General features: G+C 45.3%; 1 protein-coding gene across 3 annotated transcripts in view; it reads left to right on the top strand.

Moving 5' to 3' along the window:
* The first annotated feature begins 1,662 nt into the window (after positions 1-1,662).
* MYOM3 (myomesin 3) overlaps positions 1,663-16,585 on the top strand; it is a 56,641-nt gene continuing 41,718 nt past the window's right edge. Inside the window, exons 1-5 of one of the 3 annotated variants that reach the window (XM_065576743.1) lie at positions 1,663-1,681; positions 9,237-9,369; positions 10,603-10,677; positions 12,576-12,735; positions 14,322-14,479. In XM_065576743.1, the coding sequence (XP_065432815.1) occupies positions 9,263-9,369; positions 10,603-10,677; positions 12,576-12,735; positions 14,322-14,479 (500 nt within the window). In that variant the 5' untranslated portion in view covers positions 1,663-1,681; positions 9,237-9,262. Of the gene's footprint in view, positions 1,682-6,230; positions 6,351-8,248; positions 8,386-9,236; positions 9,370-10,602; positions 10,678-12,575; positions 12,736-14,321; positions 14,480-16,585 lie in introns of those variants that run through there. The other 2 variants (XM_005302213.4, XM_065576742.1) reach the window with 2 other exon arrangements.

Here is a 16,585-nt window from a genome sequence, read left to right on the forward strand (position 1 = left end):
TCCAGAGGGAGGATCAGGGGCGGGAGGGGGAGTGAAGAGATTGGATAGCGGTGGAAACAAGAGATGGATTGAGTGTTTCTTTTACTAGCAGCAGCAGCAAAGGTTCTCCCCCTACCCCACCTGCACCCCAAAAAATTCTATGTGGATGGGAAGAAAGGTAGCAGTCACGGCCCAGGTAGCTGGGGGCAGATGCAATAGCAGACGCAACAGTGTTGGGGTGCCTGATGGGCCAGGCTATCATTAAGGCTACGGTTTTTTAGGAGTTTGTCACTAGACGTGGGCAGGAACCGGATTTTCCATTTAGTGGGAAGTTTCGAGAGTTCAAGAATTTTTGTTGTTGTTGTTTGAAAACAAAAAAGTTCAAATTTTCCATGAAATGAGATTAAAAAAAACCCACCACCAACAACTTGATTTCAGGTCAATCAAAACATTTCATTTTGATAAAAACTAAATATTTCATTCCAATTTTCTGATTTTTCTTTTTAAATTTTTTGTTAAATTTTTATCTAGAAAACAATGAATTTAATTTGAAGAAGTCCTTTTGATGTGAAAAATTCCATAGGTGTTGAAATGGAACTTCTGGCATTATTGAAATGCTTCATTTTGGGGGGAGGGAGGGTGTTTAAAATGAAATTTCATTGAAATCAATGCATTTTTGGGAAACATTTGAATGCAAACAGCATTTTTTGTCATAAAACCATTCAGATGAAAAACTTCTGACCCTCTCTACTACTCACTTGAGAGGTGCATCACCCATCATGAGTCAGCCCCTGGGTCACCTGGCTCTAGAACTGCCCCTGGGCTAAGTGCTTTCGTCAGGAGCTTGTCTAGAAGTGCAGCAAAGATGCAGATACTGTAGAAGACATTTCTATTGTGCTGCCTTTGCTGATGCCATTTGGTGCCATTGAGTTGATCTGGACGGTTGTTTCCATAATGACGCCGTTTGCACTGGTTCATGAATCATGTGCTTCTATGACGCCAGCAGAACATTCTCCCCTAGGAAATTACAGCTGCAGATGTTGCAACAGGCCAGCTGCCTGTTAACATGTTGTTTTCAAAATAAAGGCTGGGTCGTAACATTCTGCGAAGCCGCTCCCTCACTGGCAAAGGCTCCAGCTCAAGCCAGTGATATGGGCTTCTTTTTTCAGTGTTGTCGCCTGCAGGCTAGGTATCTCATGTCAGCAGCATTCCGGGCGATGCTACTCCAGGAATAATTAAATGCCACCGTGCTCTCATGTCATACTGGCTGGTGTTGTGAAACAAAACCCAAGACGCAGGATCAACAGGGACAGCACAATGGGGGAGGGCAAGGCATCTCGGCGACAGCTTTTAAAAGATGCTGTTGAGAAATACAGCCTGTGCACTTTATTTAACAGTCTTTTCCAGTCCCTCTGCTCTCTGTGGCAGGTATTTATCCTTGCCACACCCTCTAAGGCAGAGCTGTGCTATTAGCCCCATTGTACTGAGGGGGAATTAAGGCACAGAGAGACTAAGGCTAGGTCTACACTACCCGCTGAATCGGCGGGTAGAAATCGATCTCTCGGGGATCGAATTATCGCGTCTCGTCAGGACGCAACAATCGATCCCCGAATCGACGCTCTTACTCCAACAGCGGAGGTGAGAGTAAGCACCATCGACGGGGAGCTGCGGAGGTCGATTTTGCCGCCGTCCTCACAGCGGGGTAAGTCGGCTCTGATAGGTCGAATTCAGCTACGCTATTCGCGTAGCTGAATTTGCATATCTTAAATCGCCCCCCTCCTCCCCCCCGTAGTGAAGACCTGCCCTTAGGGCCAGATTTTTAAAGTTATTTAGGTGCCTAGAGAGTCAGCTAGGTGCCTAGGGGGAGGTCACCCACTGAAAACTTCCACTGAGTTTGGATCAGGCCCTAAGTGGCTTGCCAAAGGTCACATAGGAAGCTTGTGGCAGAGCTGGGCATGGACTCCAGGTCTATCAAGTCCCAGGCTTGCGCCCTGACCACTGTTCTATCCTTCTTTCCCTGTTGTATCCCTCGTGGCAGGGAAGAGATCAGAGTGAACTGTAATGCACATGGGCCTGATCAATGCTGTCAAGGCTGCTTCCCCACTCTGAACTTTAGGGTACAAATGTGGGGGCCTGCATGAAAACTTCTAAGCTTAACTACCACCTTAGATCTGGTCCGCTGCCACCATTCCCAAAGCTAGTTCCCTTCCCTGAGAAGCCTTGAGAAACTCTTCACCAATTCCCTGGTGAATACAGATCCAAACCCCTTGGATCTTAAAGCAAGGAGAAATTAACCATCTCCCCTCCTTCCTCCCACCCACTCTTGGTGGATCAAGATCCAACCCCCTTGGATCTAAAAACAAGGAAAAATCAATCAGGTTCTTAAAAAGAAGGTTTTAATTAAAGAAAAAAGGTAAAAATCATCTCTGTAAAATCAGTATGGAAAATAACTTTACAGGGTAATCAAACTTAAAGAGCTCAGAGGACCCCCCTCTAGCCTCAGGTTCAAAGTACAGCAAACAGAGATAAACACTCTAGTAAAAGGTACATTTACAAGTTGAGAAAACAAAGTAAAACTAACACGCCTTGCCTGGCTGTTTACTTACAAGTCTGAAATATGAGAAACTTGTTTAGAAAGATGTGGAGAACCTGGATTGATGTCTGGTCCCTCTCAGTCCCAAGAGCGAACGAACTCCCAAACAAAGAGCACAAACAAAAGCCTTTCCCGCCCCCCCAAGATTTGAAAGTATCTTGTCCCCTTATTGGTCCTTTGGGTCAGGTGTCAGCCAGGTTACCTGCACTGCTACAGACTAGGGACCGAATGGCTAGGTAGCAGTTCTGCAGAAAAGGACCTAGGGGTCACAGTGGACGAGAAGCTGGATATGAGTCAACAGTGTGCTCTTGTTGCCAAGAAGGCTAACGGCATTTTGGGCTGTATAAGTAGGGGCATTGCCAGCAGATCGAGGAACGTGATCGTTCCCCTTTATTCGACATTGGTGAGGCCTCATCTGGAATACTGTGTCCAGTTTTGGGCCCCACACTACAAGAAGGATGTGGAAAAATTGGAAAGAGTCCAGCGGAGGGCAACAAAAATGATTAGGGGTCTGGAGCACATGACTTATGAGGAGAGGCTGAGGGAACTGGGATTGTTTAGTCTCCAGAAGAGAAGAATGAGGGGGGATTTGATAGCAGCCTTCAACTACCTGAAGGGGGGTTCCAAAGAGGATGGAGCTCGGCTGTTCTCAGTGGTGGCAGATGACAGAACAAGGAGCAATGGTCTCAAGTTGCAGTGGGGGAGGTCCAGGTTGGATATCAGGAAAAACTATTTCACTAGGAGGGTGGTGAAACACTGGAATGCATTACCTAGGGAGGTGGTGGAGTCTCCTTCCTTGGAGGTTTTTAAGGCCCGGCTTGACAAAGCCCTGGCTGGGATGATTTAGCTGGGAATTGGTCCTGCTTTGAGCAGGGGGTTGGACTAGATGACCTGTTGAGGTCCCTTCCAACTCTGATATTCTATGATTCTATGATATACTGAGGCTGCCCCAGCTCGAGGGTCTCTTTTTGTGGCAATATGATATGCAGAGAGAGGTGATCTCTTAAGCATGTCCCAAACTATTTAGGTACAAGAAATGAACTGCATCATGCGGGAGGTCAGACTAGATGATGATAATGGTCCCTTCTGACCTTAAAGTCTATGAGTCTATGAACTTCTTAACCCTTTACAGGTAAAAGGATTTTGGAGTCTCTGGCCAGGAGGGATTTTATAATACTGTACACAGGAGAGCTGTTACCCTTCCCTTTATAGTTATGACAAATGCCCATTGAGGTCAATGGAAAGAGTCTCTGGATCCGGCCCTATAAAAGGGATTCTTAATAGAGATATTCCCAGTCCCCTGCTCTGATCACAGCTTGCCCAGGACATGATCATGTATGTCCTTTGGGCCCTGAAATACTAAACCAGCAGGAGATACCATGCTTGTCTGGTGAGTCACCTTATGAACTGAATGAAGGGGAAGTGTCTTCTCTCTGAAACTATTCTCCTGGGGTGGGAGGGACGGGGCAGTTACACCTGTCTAATTTTACTAAAGCTGTGTTGTTTCCACCATCCCCTCTATGCACTGACCTTCACTACGCTTCTTTTTGCTTCTCTCTGAAACCGATCTATAGCCCCCGTTGTTATAAAATCCATCATGGAAAAACAGATAGCCTAATGATCTGAGCCTGCTCTTTTCCATTCCATGGAAGGACAGCTCTAGATAAACAGCCTGGTTTCAACGTCGCTTCAAAGGCCATTTCATGCTAGCCAGCTATACCGTAACCTCACTAACTGGAGATCATTTCGCATTTACCTTGGCTTTGGGGGATAAGAGGGTTTAGGCGTCAGAAGACAATAAAAGCTGGAGTTGCCTTGCAACAAAGGCCTCACTTATTCTCCGCCAGATGTCATGTTAGTGACAGATGAGCCTTGTCGTGCCAGTTGTCTTAGTGATATCGGCATGGCAGGAGCCATCTGTAACCCTACAGAAAGGCATTACACTCTTATCTTCTCAGCTATATCTAGGGAGCTGTCACATAGCCACTCCCTGTGCCAGCCACCCTGGGCATAGCTTACAATGGATTGTCACCAACGCAGCCTGAAATGTGTCCTTATAGCAGGAGAGGAAGCATTGGGTGCTTCTCTCTTGCGTGCTCTTTGTTTGCTTAATCTTTTCAAGGGGTCACGTTTGAAGAGCAGTAAAATGGAGACATTTTTAACACAGGTTTATTTAAGCAGCTGCACCTTGGGAAAGATTAACTAAAACAACAGCTGGAAAGCTCCAAACTTCGGGAATGCAGGCCGAGTGACATGGCCCAGAGGAAAACACTGTGATTTGCCATTTCTGCAGGCATAGGAGATCCAGTAAAATAGGCTTAATTATCTTAATCCTGGCCTCCCTGTATGGAGGTGTTTACTCAGAAGGGGCCAAGAGTGGGTTGCTTGAGGGCAGCTCAGATGGGTGCAGTGGGAGAACTACATGAGAGAACTTGAAAGGCATCTGCAATTTGGTGCGGGGCAGGGCTATTTACCTCCGTGGGATCAGAACATTTCCGCTGCTCATGCACGTTAGTGTCTTTGCAAATTAAAAGAGTCAAAGCATGACTTCCAGCTGAGCCAAGATCTGAATGGCTGGCACTGGCCTGGCCTCTGAAGAGCACCAGCATTCACTGAGCTTACCTAAAATTGTTGTGAAATACAGAAAGCTCTAGGCTCACGTTAAGAATCCGAAGAAACTCCTATAACGAATCTCGCTTTGAGAGGCTCTACTCAAAATATGTGCCCGTAGCTCCATTCTCTGGATGTACAGTGCACAGGCTCAGCTGGTGAATGCTGCGGCAGGACATGGCAGCGCTTCGCCAATTCACAACACTGGCTGCTTTGAGCAGTGCTACACGGATGCAACTGGATTCAGCTGGGAAGCGCCTGATTGACAATCTGCTCCTGCAGCCCCCTAAGCCAGCCACTCTCAGAGCGGCATCTCTTTTTTTTGTAGCAGGATCTGAGACCACAGAACACATTGCCAATCCCTCGCATGGGTGGCAGCAGCTGGTCCTTATTGCAACTCAGGCAGACTTTTAAGTAAAATCAATCATTTCTGCTATGGCTCTGCTACTCTGCACAAGACTCTCAGATAGCACGATGACTGGCATTCAATGGATGGAAAGACTGATCCACTTGAATGAGGCAGGCCTCGATTTGCCAGTAAAAGTTTCAGACAAATGAACTATGTAATATATTCCACAAATGGAGACAGCTGTAAGCCAATCAAAACACCGATTTGCCATCCGCTCCTGATCCAATTAGATTTTGATGCAAATTGGCTGGAACTGGCATTCACTAAAGAGATGTCAAAGTAACTGAGTTTCACTCTGTTATTCAGCAGCTGTCCACTAACACATGGGGGATCCCGGAAAGGAGATTAAAGTGTTCTCAATTCATTTCAGAGGCTTTGTGAAATTCTGCCCAATGTAAATCTGCAATGGGTAATGCTATGCTCCCATGCCCTTAGATCTGGCAGCATCTGCCCCCACTTGTACCGTTTTAACAACAGCATTAATTTGCCTGACTAGAAAAGGTTTTGCAAGTAGCTGCCAGTGCAGCGACCTGTTCAAACATTGTAAACCATGGATAGTTTCCCCCATTGTCATTGCAATGCTATGGCACGATGCTATATTTAAGACTCCAGGGTGGGCACTTACCCATAGGGCACATTCTTTTGGGAACAGTCATTCTTAATGTCATCAGCAGGGAAAAGGAAACGGTCCTTTGTCCTTTATCTTTCTTGAGGACAGCCACTCTCTCTGGTGCTTCTCTGGGTGAATCTGACTTATCTGTAAGTAGGCTACAGTTTATACAAGACTTATAAGACTTTTATAGCGGTATCAGCTATTGCAAGCGTTCATTGCACTTGCACATGGCGATAATTCATGCTTCTTGAGTGTCTCTTGCCTGAAAGAGTTGCTACGTTTCCCCCCCCCACCAGTCTTTTCCTTGTGAGACTGTTTTTCCAGCAAGAATCCATTCCGTTGTAGTTTTTTCTAAATAGATCATTACATTTTGGACTGGAAAGCAGTCGGCTGCAATACAGCTGACATTATGTTTTAACAGACCAAAGCTCTGTGTCTCTATAGCAGACCTTAGGTTGCAGAGCACTGAACGTTAGTTCAAAACGATCGAAGAAAAAAACTAAACTAAAATAAAAGCAAACATGAAACAATGTTTATGTGTAGACCATGGAAACACATATCTGATGCCTGGTAGTTATTTTTCAGCTGAAATATAGTTCAGAGCATATTTTAAAGAGCATAGAAGCATTTTTCTGAAAAATTAGGTTGGTCTTATTTTCTTTTCCTTATATTTCCTTTGCTGTCCAGGGAAGACTCTTCTAAAACTGTGTTCTACTGATGGAACCGGGATATGATAATTCTATAGTTTCCTTTGCATGTTGGGATATTTTGAGTTCACTATAACAATTAAGTTTTCATCTTGGGTATTTTTAAGCAGGTTACTTATATTAACATTTAAACAGCTTATTAAAAGAATTAGACTAATGCAACATAATTATAGTAAAAACTGTATCTTCCTGGCTGAATAATGGTTTTAGAATGCAATAAACTAAAAGCCAAACTAAAATAGCTAGGGGAAAATTCCTTCCATTGAAATGAGCCAGTGACAGGTTTAACTGCATGGGTTTTCAAGGAATATTATTAACAAGGGTAATATTTTCCAAAGTACCAAAATCTTATTTTCAAAAGTCACTTAGGATCCTAAGCCTCATTGAAAATCATTCCGATTCAGGAGTCTACAGGTCAAAGTCATTTTGGAAAATAGGACTTCGGCTTCTAGATCCACTTAAGCACGTTTGAAAAATCTACCCCAAATCTTTTATAACCAAAGACTTTTCCTACCCATTCATTGAATCCTGTAATTTGTATGTGACCCAGACTGATTTTGCTTTCATGTATTAATCACATCAGGGCCACTCTGGAGGACTTTTGTTTGCTTTCATGCAGTGAGTTTCTGGAAAGGCTGTAGGTGGGCTGGGCTAGGGAGGGATACCCTTTTAAAAGTTGGTTCCATTTAATCCCCAGGCATTTATTCAGTACTTAAAAACAGCTCACTGCACGGTCCCGGAGGAGGGGCTGCAGGGATAGCTTAGCATTTTAGGCAGCCGATGGGAGGAAATGGACCAGAGCCAGTAGCCACATTTTTCGCCCCCCATATTTCCACCTCTAGCAAAGAGAACAAACAAGAGAGGATTCTTCAGCTGCTTTAGTGAAAATCCTGTGGCTTATTGAGTGATGAGATTTTTTTTTTAAACAAAACTTAACCCTTTGATTGCTGCACTCTCTCAGATCTTCTGTAATCATCTTCAGGGAAATAGGGGGACTAAATGAGCTCCCAGGCTGTGCCCAACAGAATAAAGGGAGAGTTATCTTTGGACTCCCAGCAACACAAATGTGTCTCTTCCATATAGCTGGTTTGTGCACCGGCATTGCAGTAACAGATCTCATGGTATATCTCGCCCCATAGGAGGGATTACCAGAGAGATCAAGGCTACAAAACAACAGTGCTGGTTCAGGATGGATTTGGAGAAGGGGAGGTGGCCAGGTTTTACTTTCTTCTCTTCTACCATTCCATACTCACCTGTCTTTCCTCCCCACTCCTTCTAGCCTCCTGCTGTTTAAAAAGCCTCCTGAAACTAGCTGTGAGGAGTTTACAATGCCATGACCTTTTCCTGAGATGGCCCTAGCAGGAGCACCAACCCTTCTCAGCCTCAGTGTAAAAGGGTGACACCACTTGGCCAATCAGATGGCCTGACTGGTGTCTCAACATTCCGGTCATCTTACATCACTCGCCACCTGACTGTGAGTCTCAGAGAACAGTTAATGAATATGAAAAGGGTTTTTTAAATTAAGATAAAAGCACATTTTAAGGTGCCCTCGGATTTAAAAAGATTTCGGTTTAGTCCATATGGATTCCAGTCCAAAACTCTGCTGACTTTCTAACATTGACCTCAATGTTTTAAGATTGTCTACCAAACCTATTTTCGTTTAATTTAACCTACCTCATCTACCCTATCTGGCTCATCTAGGTTTTATACCAGGCTCCTCCTTGTAGTGTCTGAATGGTATTTTGGAGCTTGATCCCATGCCCATGGAAGCCAATGGAAAGACTCCCCCTGATTTAATTGGGCCTTAGTGAACAATCAACGTAGTGACTGGATTTTAGCTATTTATTGTTCTTCTCCTGACTCCAATTACTTTTAAAGGCTCTTGAGGGACCCTCTGCTCTTTGATTTTCATTTTTCACCAAGAACTGATTAAACTGATGTGGAACCAAAATTGTTCATAGATGTTAAGATCAGAAAAGGCTGTTTTGATCCCTTGCATAACACAGGCCAGAGACTCACTCAGTAACTTCTGCATCAAGCCCAGCACTTCTGTTTGAGCTAGAGAATATCTTTTAGAAATATTTTTTTCACTGCTTTGTTTTTAAGGCAGATGCTGGGCCCCAGTTTTTAAAATGGGAATCCCTCATTTACAAGCAAATGGATGCTTAGGAACCGAAAATAAGTAGCTGTCTTAAAGATCTGAGACTGGTGTCATTGAGGTCAATAGGTGCTTATTTGTATGTGCAAATGAAGGGTTATCCTGGACTGTCAGAGATTGCCCATTTGGAAGGAGGGCTCAAGGTGTATTTGACTCTGTTTTGGCAGGTAAGATCCCTCTGTGAGCACTCAGCATGGAAACTCGGACTCTGTTTCACCGCAGCGAGGAGGAGCAAAAGGAAGAGAGACAACGCAGCTTGCAAATGACCTCTACCACAAGAAAGGCAAAGTTCAGATCCAGGTGAGTCAAGGGGCTAGTGATGAGTCAAAGAGTTAATGATGAAGTGAGTCAGGTCCAAGTGAATCAACCAGGCCTAGGCAAGTCAAGGGACTAGTGGTGAGTCAAGGAGTTATCAATAAGTGAAATAAGGAGGATGTCTTGTTTACTTATTCATACAACACACCCAGCTACATTCTGTGTTGCCTAACCTGACCTGTGGTTTCACATAAGCAACTGATTCTTTACTGCCTGCCCTAAAGTGCTGTGTGTGCCAATCTATGAACACTGCATCCCAACCCCTCGAAGAGTGGTAGATGAAGTAAGTAAGTAGATGAATCTCTATGGGAAGAATAGCTGATGTTAAGAGCAACCCTACAATAACAAGTCCATCTGTTGGTCCCAGATCTCATCAACCATCCCTATAATTATAAGCCATGTGTGGACAACGGCCCAAAGAGGCAACTCTACAATAATAAACTCGTGTGTGCAGCCCAGCTCAGTAGTGGCTCTATAATATGAAATTAGTGTCTGCACAGCCTCACCCATGTGCAAGAGCCGACAATAATATGCCTTTGCGCCTACAATAAGGGAAAAGGCCATAAAGGCCCAGATTTCAGTTTTAAACGTCCAAGGAGAAACTATAAGGGAAATGATTGCAAATACCTTTGTTGGCCTTTCTTTTTGAGGCTATTGAAATAGATCTTCAGTGTTCAAATTGTAGCTCAATATACTCACCCTAGAGCATGGTCCTCCACTCTCTTGTTCTTTGAGTTTGGTGGAATGGGAGCCCAGATTCTCAAAGGTATTAAAGTGCTCAATTCCCCCTGAAATGAGTGGGAACTAGGGGCCTAAACACCTATGAGTAGCTGGGCCCAGGGTCCTTTCTCTTCTCATTCACTGCTGTAAATCCAGCCCAGATTGGACATGGCTGAAAGTGATTTCCATAAAATGACTATGGTTGGATGGTCTAATGGGGCAAGCAAAGTAGACTGGGGTAACATTTCCAAACGTGTCTAAGTGACTTAGGTGCCTAGGAGCCTAATTCTCATTGACTTCCAATGAGGCTTCTAAGACCCAGATCCTCAAAGGTATTTAGGCACCTAAGTCACTTTCAAAAATGGGACTTAGTTTCCTAAGTCAGGCACTTTTGGAAATGTGACCCTGGCTGCTGGACACTTATAGTTCCAGGGATCATTTTCTTTATGAGTTTATTCAACATGATCTGAATTCTTTTTCTGTGTCTGCCACCTGAAGTGAGGAAGAAGAGACTTTCACCGTTTCAGAATTATCCATAGCAGCTGCCCTCGCCTTGACCTCAGAAATATCATGGTAGGTCTGACATGAATATTGCTACTATGGTTGTATAGAGTGGGCTAGATTTAGACCACATGTACCTAGAAGATGCACAGATTTACAATAATTCTTAATTTGAACCAATAATAGACCTTGTAATGTTACTACCATAGATTTACCCAGGCAAGGCAATTTGTGTATATGGTATAGTATCTTGTAGTTAGAGAAAGAGCCTGGGAGCAATGCTATTTGGTTCTATCCCCAGCTCTGTAAGTGACTGCATGACCTCAGACAACTTCACTTCACTTCTCCCTGCCTCTGTTTCCCATCCCGAAACTGATGATAACAATCCTCCTCTGTCTCCCAGGGGAGATGTGAGGTCTAATTAATCAATGCATGCATGCAAAAGCATTTGGAGATCCTTGTTGGGACGTGCAGAGTGCTATGAGATGGACCCTTAGAGTCAAGGGATGCATCGTGCATCTTTCATAATGCCTGGGTGAATTTTTAAGAGACCTGCAGCCCATTCCTTCTCTCAGTGAGATTAATGGCAAAACTCTCAGTGACTTCCACTGGGTGCAGGACCTAGCCTCAGGTTCCTAAATTCTCGTGCATTCATGTTTCTCTATACACCCCATTCATTTTTCCATCCTGGCAAGTAAAAATAAGTTTGAGAAAGGCTCTTTATCTCCAAAGCTCTCACTGGAAAGGAAACACTATGGGACAAATCCTAGCAACATACCAGAAAGTCAGAAGAGCGAAGGCTGCAGGATGGAGCCAGAGCAGCTGCTTGGTCTACTTGACTCAAGACCAGAATTCAACTTGTTTTCTATGTAGCCTTGGGGAAGTTACTCAGCTGCTTTGTGCCTCAGTTTCCACATTCTATAATAGGGTTAATAGTTACTAGTCACCCAAGAGGTGGTGAGGGTTAATCAGCAGATGTTTGCAAAGGGTTCTGAAGATGTGAAGCATCAGTATATACGCTGCCAGATCCAGCCAGTGGAAGGGAATCTGTGTCATTACTAGGCAAAGTACCATGCAATAGGCAAGCTCAGTGCACCCCCAGGGCACAGCTAGCTGAAAACCACAATTTCTGTCCCGTGTTGCAGCCCAAATCGGGACAAAAGGTCAAAATTTCGGATTTTTTCACAAAACGAAATATTCTGACATGTTTTGTTGCTATAGGGTAAAAATGTTTGGTTTGAACTTTACCATTTCTGCTCAGTCAATATGTCACAATACGAATAGTCCAAATGATAATGTCTAAATTAAATGTTTCAGCCTTCTCGAAACAAAATGTTTCAATAATTGCGCGCTGAAAATTCGACACCGTCAGGATGTTCCCATGAAACCTTTTGATTTCATTGAAACAGCATTTTCTGAAGGAAATCTGTTCTGTCGGAACATTCTGGACCTACTTTGCTCCCGGCTGCGGTGCTTGCTGTCTTCAAGCACAAAATGCTCATTGCTAATGGAAATGTGTTGCTGCAGGTGGCAGAATAAATACATATTGGATTTGAGGCTAACTGTGCCCTTACTCCTGAGCCCACTCTGTAGTGCAATTAGCAGCCGCTCCTACTGCTGGCTACTCCAGGCCAGGACTTAGAGGCAACTGGGCAGCATAGTTAGTCTGGGAAGGAGAGAGCCAGAGAGAACCACAGCTCCAGAGACCACAACAGGGAATTTCTATGGGACACTACACATGACTCCTAACCCTCACCCTCCTAGTGCCATGGTGCACAACAACCCATCGTGGCAGCATTGTCTGGTTTCTAGTGTTCACGGTAGCAATATCCCATCTGTGCCCACTGCTGAGTGGGTGCTGGTGTGTCCTTCCTTATAGACCTGCATAGACTTAGCCCGGTGTGTGTGCAATGAAAACCCCCAAAGGACTTCACCAGTTGTGGCTGTTTTATTAACATTGGCTGTTGCAGGGAATCCAAGCTGAGGAGAGAAGCTACCATCATAGAGCTGGAGAAGCGGGGTCAGAAGAGAGTTCGGTTTGGGAATGAAATGGAAAAGCTGGAGAAGGCGGTCATTAGGAACTGCAGGCTCCTGCGCGTGAAGGCTGATCGGAAGGCCTTTCGCAAGAAGGTCAGAGTTGCAAAGGGATTGCAAGAATATCCAGAGTTATAACAGTTAATGCTAGCAAACATTATGTGGAAGGGATTTTAAACCTCTTGCTTCAGGGTTTAAGCCGATCTATAACTCCTGGAGATCAGGATGAGACCTAGCTTATGTCGACACCACAGCATTTACAGCAGTGCAGCTGCCGTGTTTCTGGTGAAGACGCTAAGCCAGCAGGAGAGAGCTCTCCCGTTGGCTTAATAACTCCTCCCTCCATGAGAGGCAGTAGCTAAGTTAGCGGGAAAAGTTCTCCCTCTGACATAGCATTGTCTACACCAGCGCTTAGGTCGGTATAACTACATCGCTCAGAGGTGTGGATTATTCACAGCCCTGAGTGATGTAAGTTATACCGAAGTAATTTGTAGTGTAGACATAACCTGAATGTAGAGACAGATTACCAACATCTGTCGTGAAGGGGCTCCTACACCTTCCTATGAAGCAGCCAGGGCTGGCCACTGTTCGAGACAGGACACTGGGCTAGATGGACCCCGGGTATGATCCAGTCTGGCAACCTCATGGTCCTAAGAGGGGGAATTTCTGGCCATTTTCTTACAAACGATGAGTGATTCAAAATCTACCCCAGAAACTATCTACTTTTTGTTCCACCCAGGTTAAAATATTATAAAGGTAGCTGAGGCCAGCACCATTCAGAGAGCCACCACGTCCATGCCTGGCACTCCAGCAGAGCGAACGCTGTGTGGGTAATGGAGTGAAAAATGTAGCCTTGTATTTCCTTGCCATTTCCACAAGTGATGCTGTCTTTGGAGTTAACAGAGCCCCACTGTTCTCTAACATTAAGGGGCTAAGTAGCTGCCCAAAAGCCAGCTTTGAAGTTTCTCTCCTCCTGCTAAAAGAAGAACAGGAGGACTTGTGGCACCTTAGAGACTAACAAATTTATTAGAGCATAAGCTTTCGTGGACTATAGCCCACTTCTTCGGATGCATATAGAATGTTCCATTCTATATGCATCCGAAGAAGTGGGCTATAGTCCACGAAAGCTTATGCTCTAATAAATTTGTTAGTCTCTAAGGTGCCACAAGTCCTCCTGTTCTTCTTTTTGCGGATACAGACTAACACGGCTGCTACTCTGAAACCTCTCCTCCTGCTGTGATTCCCAGTAGAGAGTCAGGGCAAGATCCTCGGCTGCTCCTTTGAAATGAACAGAGTAATGCTGAGTTATTCCAGCTGAGGATCCGGCCCTTAATTCTTTACTCTCACTAAATCCAGCCAGGAGAAAGGCTTTCAGAAGTTGCATGCCCCTTCAAGAAAGTGTCTGTTCTGGGACAGTTTGCTCTCAGCTTGTTAACAGAAGGCATCTGCCACCAGTGTTAGGGTTGGAAACCTTCACCCGCGTGAAGCTATGAAAGTGGTGTGCAGCTCTGTTTTGACAACCACTCCAATCAACTTCAGAGCCAAGATCTCTGCTGGGTGGAAGCAGCCTGCTGTTTTGAAATGGGAGAAGGCTGTTGCCATTACACGTGCCTCTTCTGCAAAAGAACCTGCATCGTTAGAACGTAATCCTGTTGTCCTTGTCCATTCAATCCTTGCCCTAGGCTCTAGAGAAGGCCCGCCGGGAGAAGGAGTACATCGAGCTGCTTTCAAGCCGGCCCCCCTTGATCTGGATCCCACTCAGAGTTCATGCAGTCTGGGAAAGAATGGGGGTGAAGCTTACATGTACCATTCTGGCTTCCCCTCCGCCGCAGGTCACCTGGTGCGTGAGTTGGGAGCGATGATCGGGGCTGACCTTGTGGTTACAAAGCATGTATGCACTTTGAGGGGCAAACAGGAGTGCAGCAGCTGGGTCTTGTTAGAAAGCTCTAAAAAGAGGGGGGAGGGAAGCACGGTGTTCGGAAAATACAGAAAATACTTTCCCTTCTGGGTTGGTGCTTCAAATCCCCTCCCCAATTGGCTGGGAGTTGTTACCGTCTGGTGACTCTGTGAAATGAATGGCTCCCACTGAACAAGATGTCCAGGTCTGAAAACATCGATGCAGTCAGTAGAAACCAGCCCTCTGATTGGCAGTCTCGACAGAGAAGCCCAGGATCCAATGGGCCCTGGAGAGAGAGAACGGTTGTGGTTTTTGTCCCAACGAGCTGTCTGAGGCAGGGCTGACTCACACATCGGTGACATGGGGCATAGAGAACTTGCCCTGTTTCTGTATCAATTCTGTGCATAAGCAGAAGACCAAACCCTCCGGGACTATCAAACTAGCTGCACTCTCCAGCTCCAGATTCACTCAACAAATTACAGGGGGGAAATATATTGACAATTCAGTGGAAGTTTTATTCTGGGTAAACTAGACTCCAGACAGACCCGTATTCTTATATTTAGTTCATTCATTGCAAATATGCCCCACATGTATAGTGGGACTAGTTCAGCTGCCTGGGTTTTTTGCACATACGTTATTAGCCTCCTTTAATTCAGTGGAGAATAGGTTATTGGCTGTAGGATCGGATAGCCTGGAGGCTTGTGAAATTGTTAGAAGCTATAGCCGTGAGCAGAACTATTCCAGGTTATTTTGTTTTATGGCTGGGGATGTTGACAGGCCCCACCTAGGGTTGCCAACTTTCTATTTGCAGAAAACCGAACACCAGTGCCCTGCCCCCTACCCCGCCCTTTTCCCGAGGCCATGCCCCCGCCCACTCCATCCACCTCCCTCCATCACTCGCTCTCCCCCACCCTTGCTAACGTGCTCATTTTTACCGGGCTGGGGCAGGGGGTTGGGGTATGGGGCGGAGTAATGGTGAGGGCTCAAGCTGCAGGTAAGGGCTCTGGAGTGGGGCTGGAGATGAGGGGTTTGGGGTGCAGGAGAGGGCTCCGGGCTGGGACAGGGGTGTAGCAGGGGGTGAGGGCTCCAGCTGCGGGTGCCAGCTCTCTCTCTCTCTAACAAGTCTGATAGTGGCCAGGCTACGTCCCAAAACTCTGGGCTCTTTGGCAGAGATTAAACCAGCCCAAAACCTCAGAGATCAACACCCTCAAACTCTGGGAAGTATGAATCTGGATCCAAAACTCTGTGGCTCTGAGTCATGCCCATTAGCAAATATCTTATCCTGGTGGGACAAATTAGTTGTTGACTTAGCCCAGATATATATAGTCCATGTAGCAAAAAAGCTGTGTGATGGTGGCAGAAAATCAGCTGTTCCAGAGTAAGCAATGATAAGAGTCATGTTTCTTCCAAGCAGAGGTGGTGTTGCTGTATAGACATGAAAACAGACGTGCTTCTGTTGCCTCTGATCAGTGATTATTTATTTATTTACCCATCTGTAGCAAAGGATGACACAGGCCATTTCAAGACGCTCCTGGTATGTTCAAGTTTAGGAGCTGTTGTTTCTAATCTTCCCTCCTGTCTGGACATCATCCTTGCTTTTATTTTGACATCGTCACAGAATCAGAGGGGTGGGGGGGGTTGGTAGAGGGGCGAGAACGGGAAAATTCTGCAAATAGGCTGCTACTCAAAGGAGATGGCGTTTTTAGTTTACATCATAGTCTTCCCATAAACTGTAGCGAATCCTTGTATCCAATGCAGAGTGTAGGACTGAGTGCTCCAGAGATGCCTAAATGAGGCAATGTTATTTTATTATTTATTTGTATTGTTGTAGCACCTAGGAGCCCCAGTGTGCTGGTGTACAAGTACAGAACAAGTCCCTGCCCCAAAGAGCTTACAATCCACATCTACAGCTACTAGTTACACAAATAGGCAAACTAAACTAGAAGAAATGTACACTGGTGGAACGGACTCTGAAGCTGACATGCCTCAATTCCTCTAGCCCGTTAAAAGTTTCAAGGAGGTTTATGAACAGGCTTTAAATTTGCTCTT

This window comes from Chrysemys picta, chromosome 23 (genome assembly GCF_011386835.1).
Source record: "Chrysemys picta bellii isolate R12L10 chromosome 23, ASM1138683v2, whole genome shotgun sequence".
NCBI lineage: Eukaryota > Metazoa > Chordata > Testudines > Emydidae > Chrysemys > Chrysemys picta.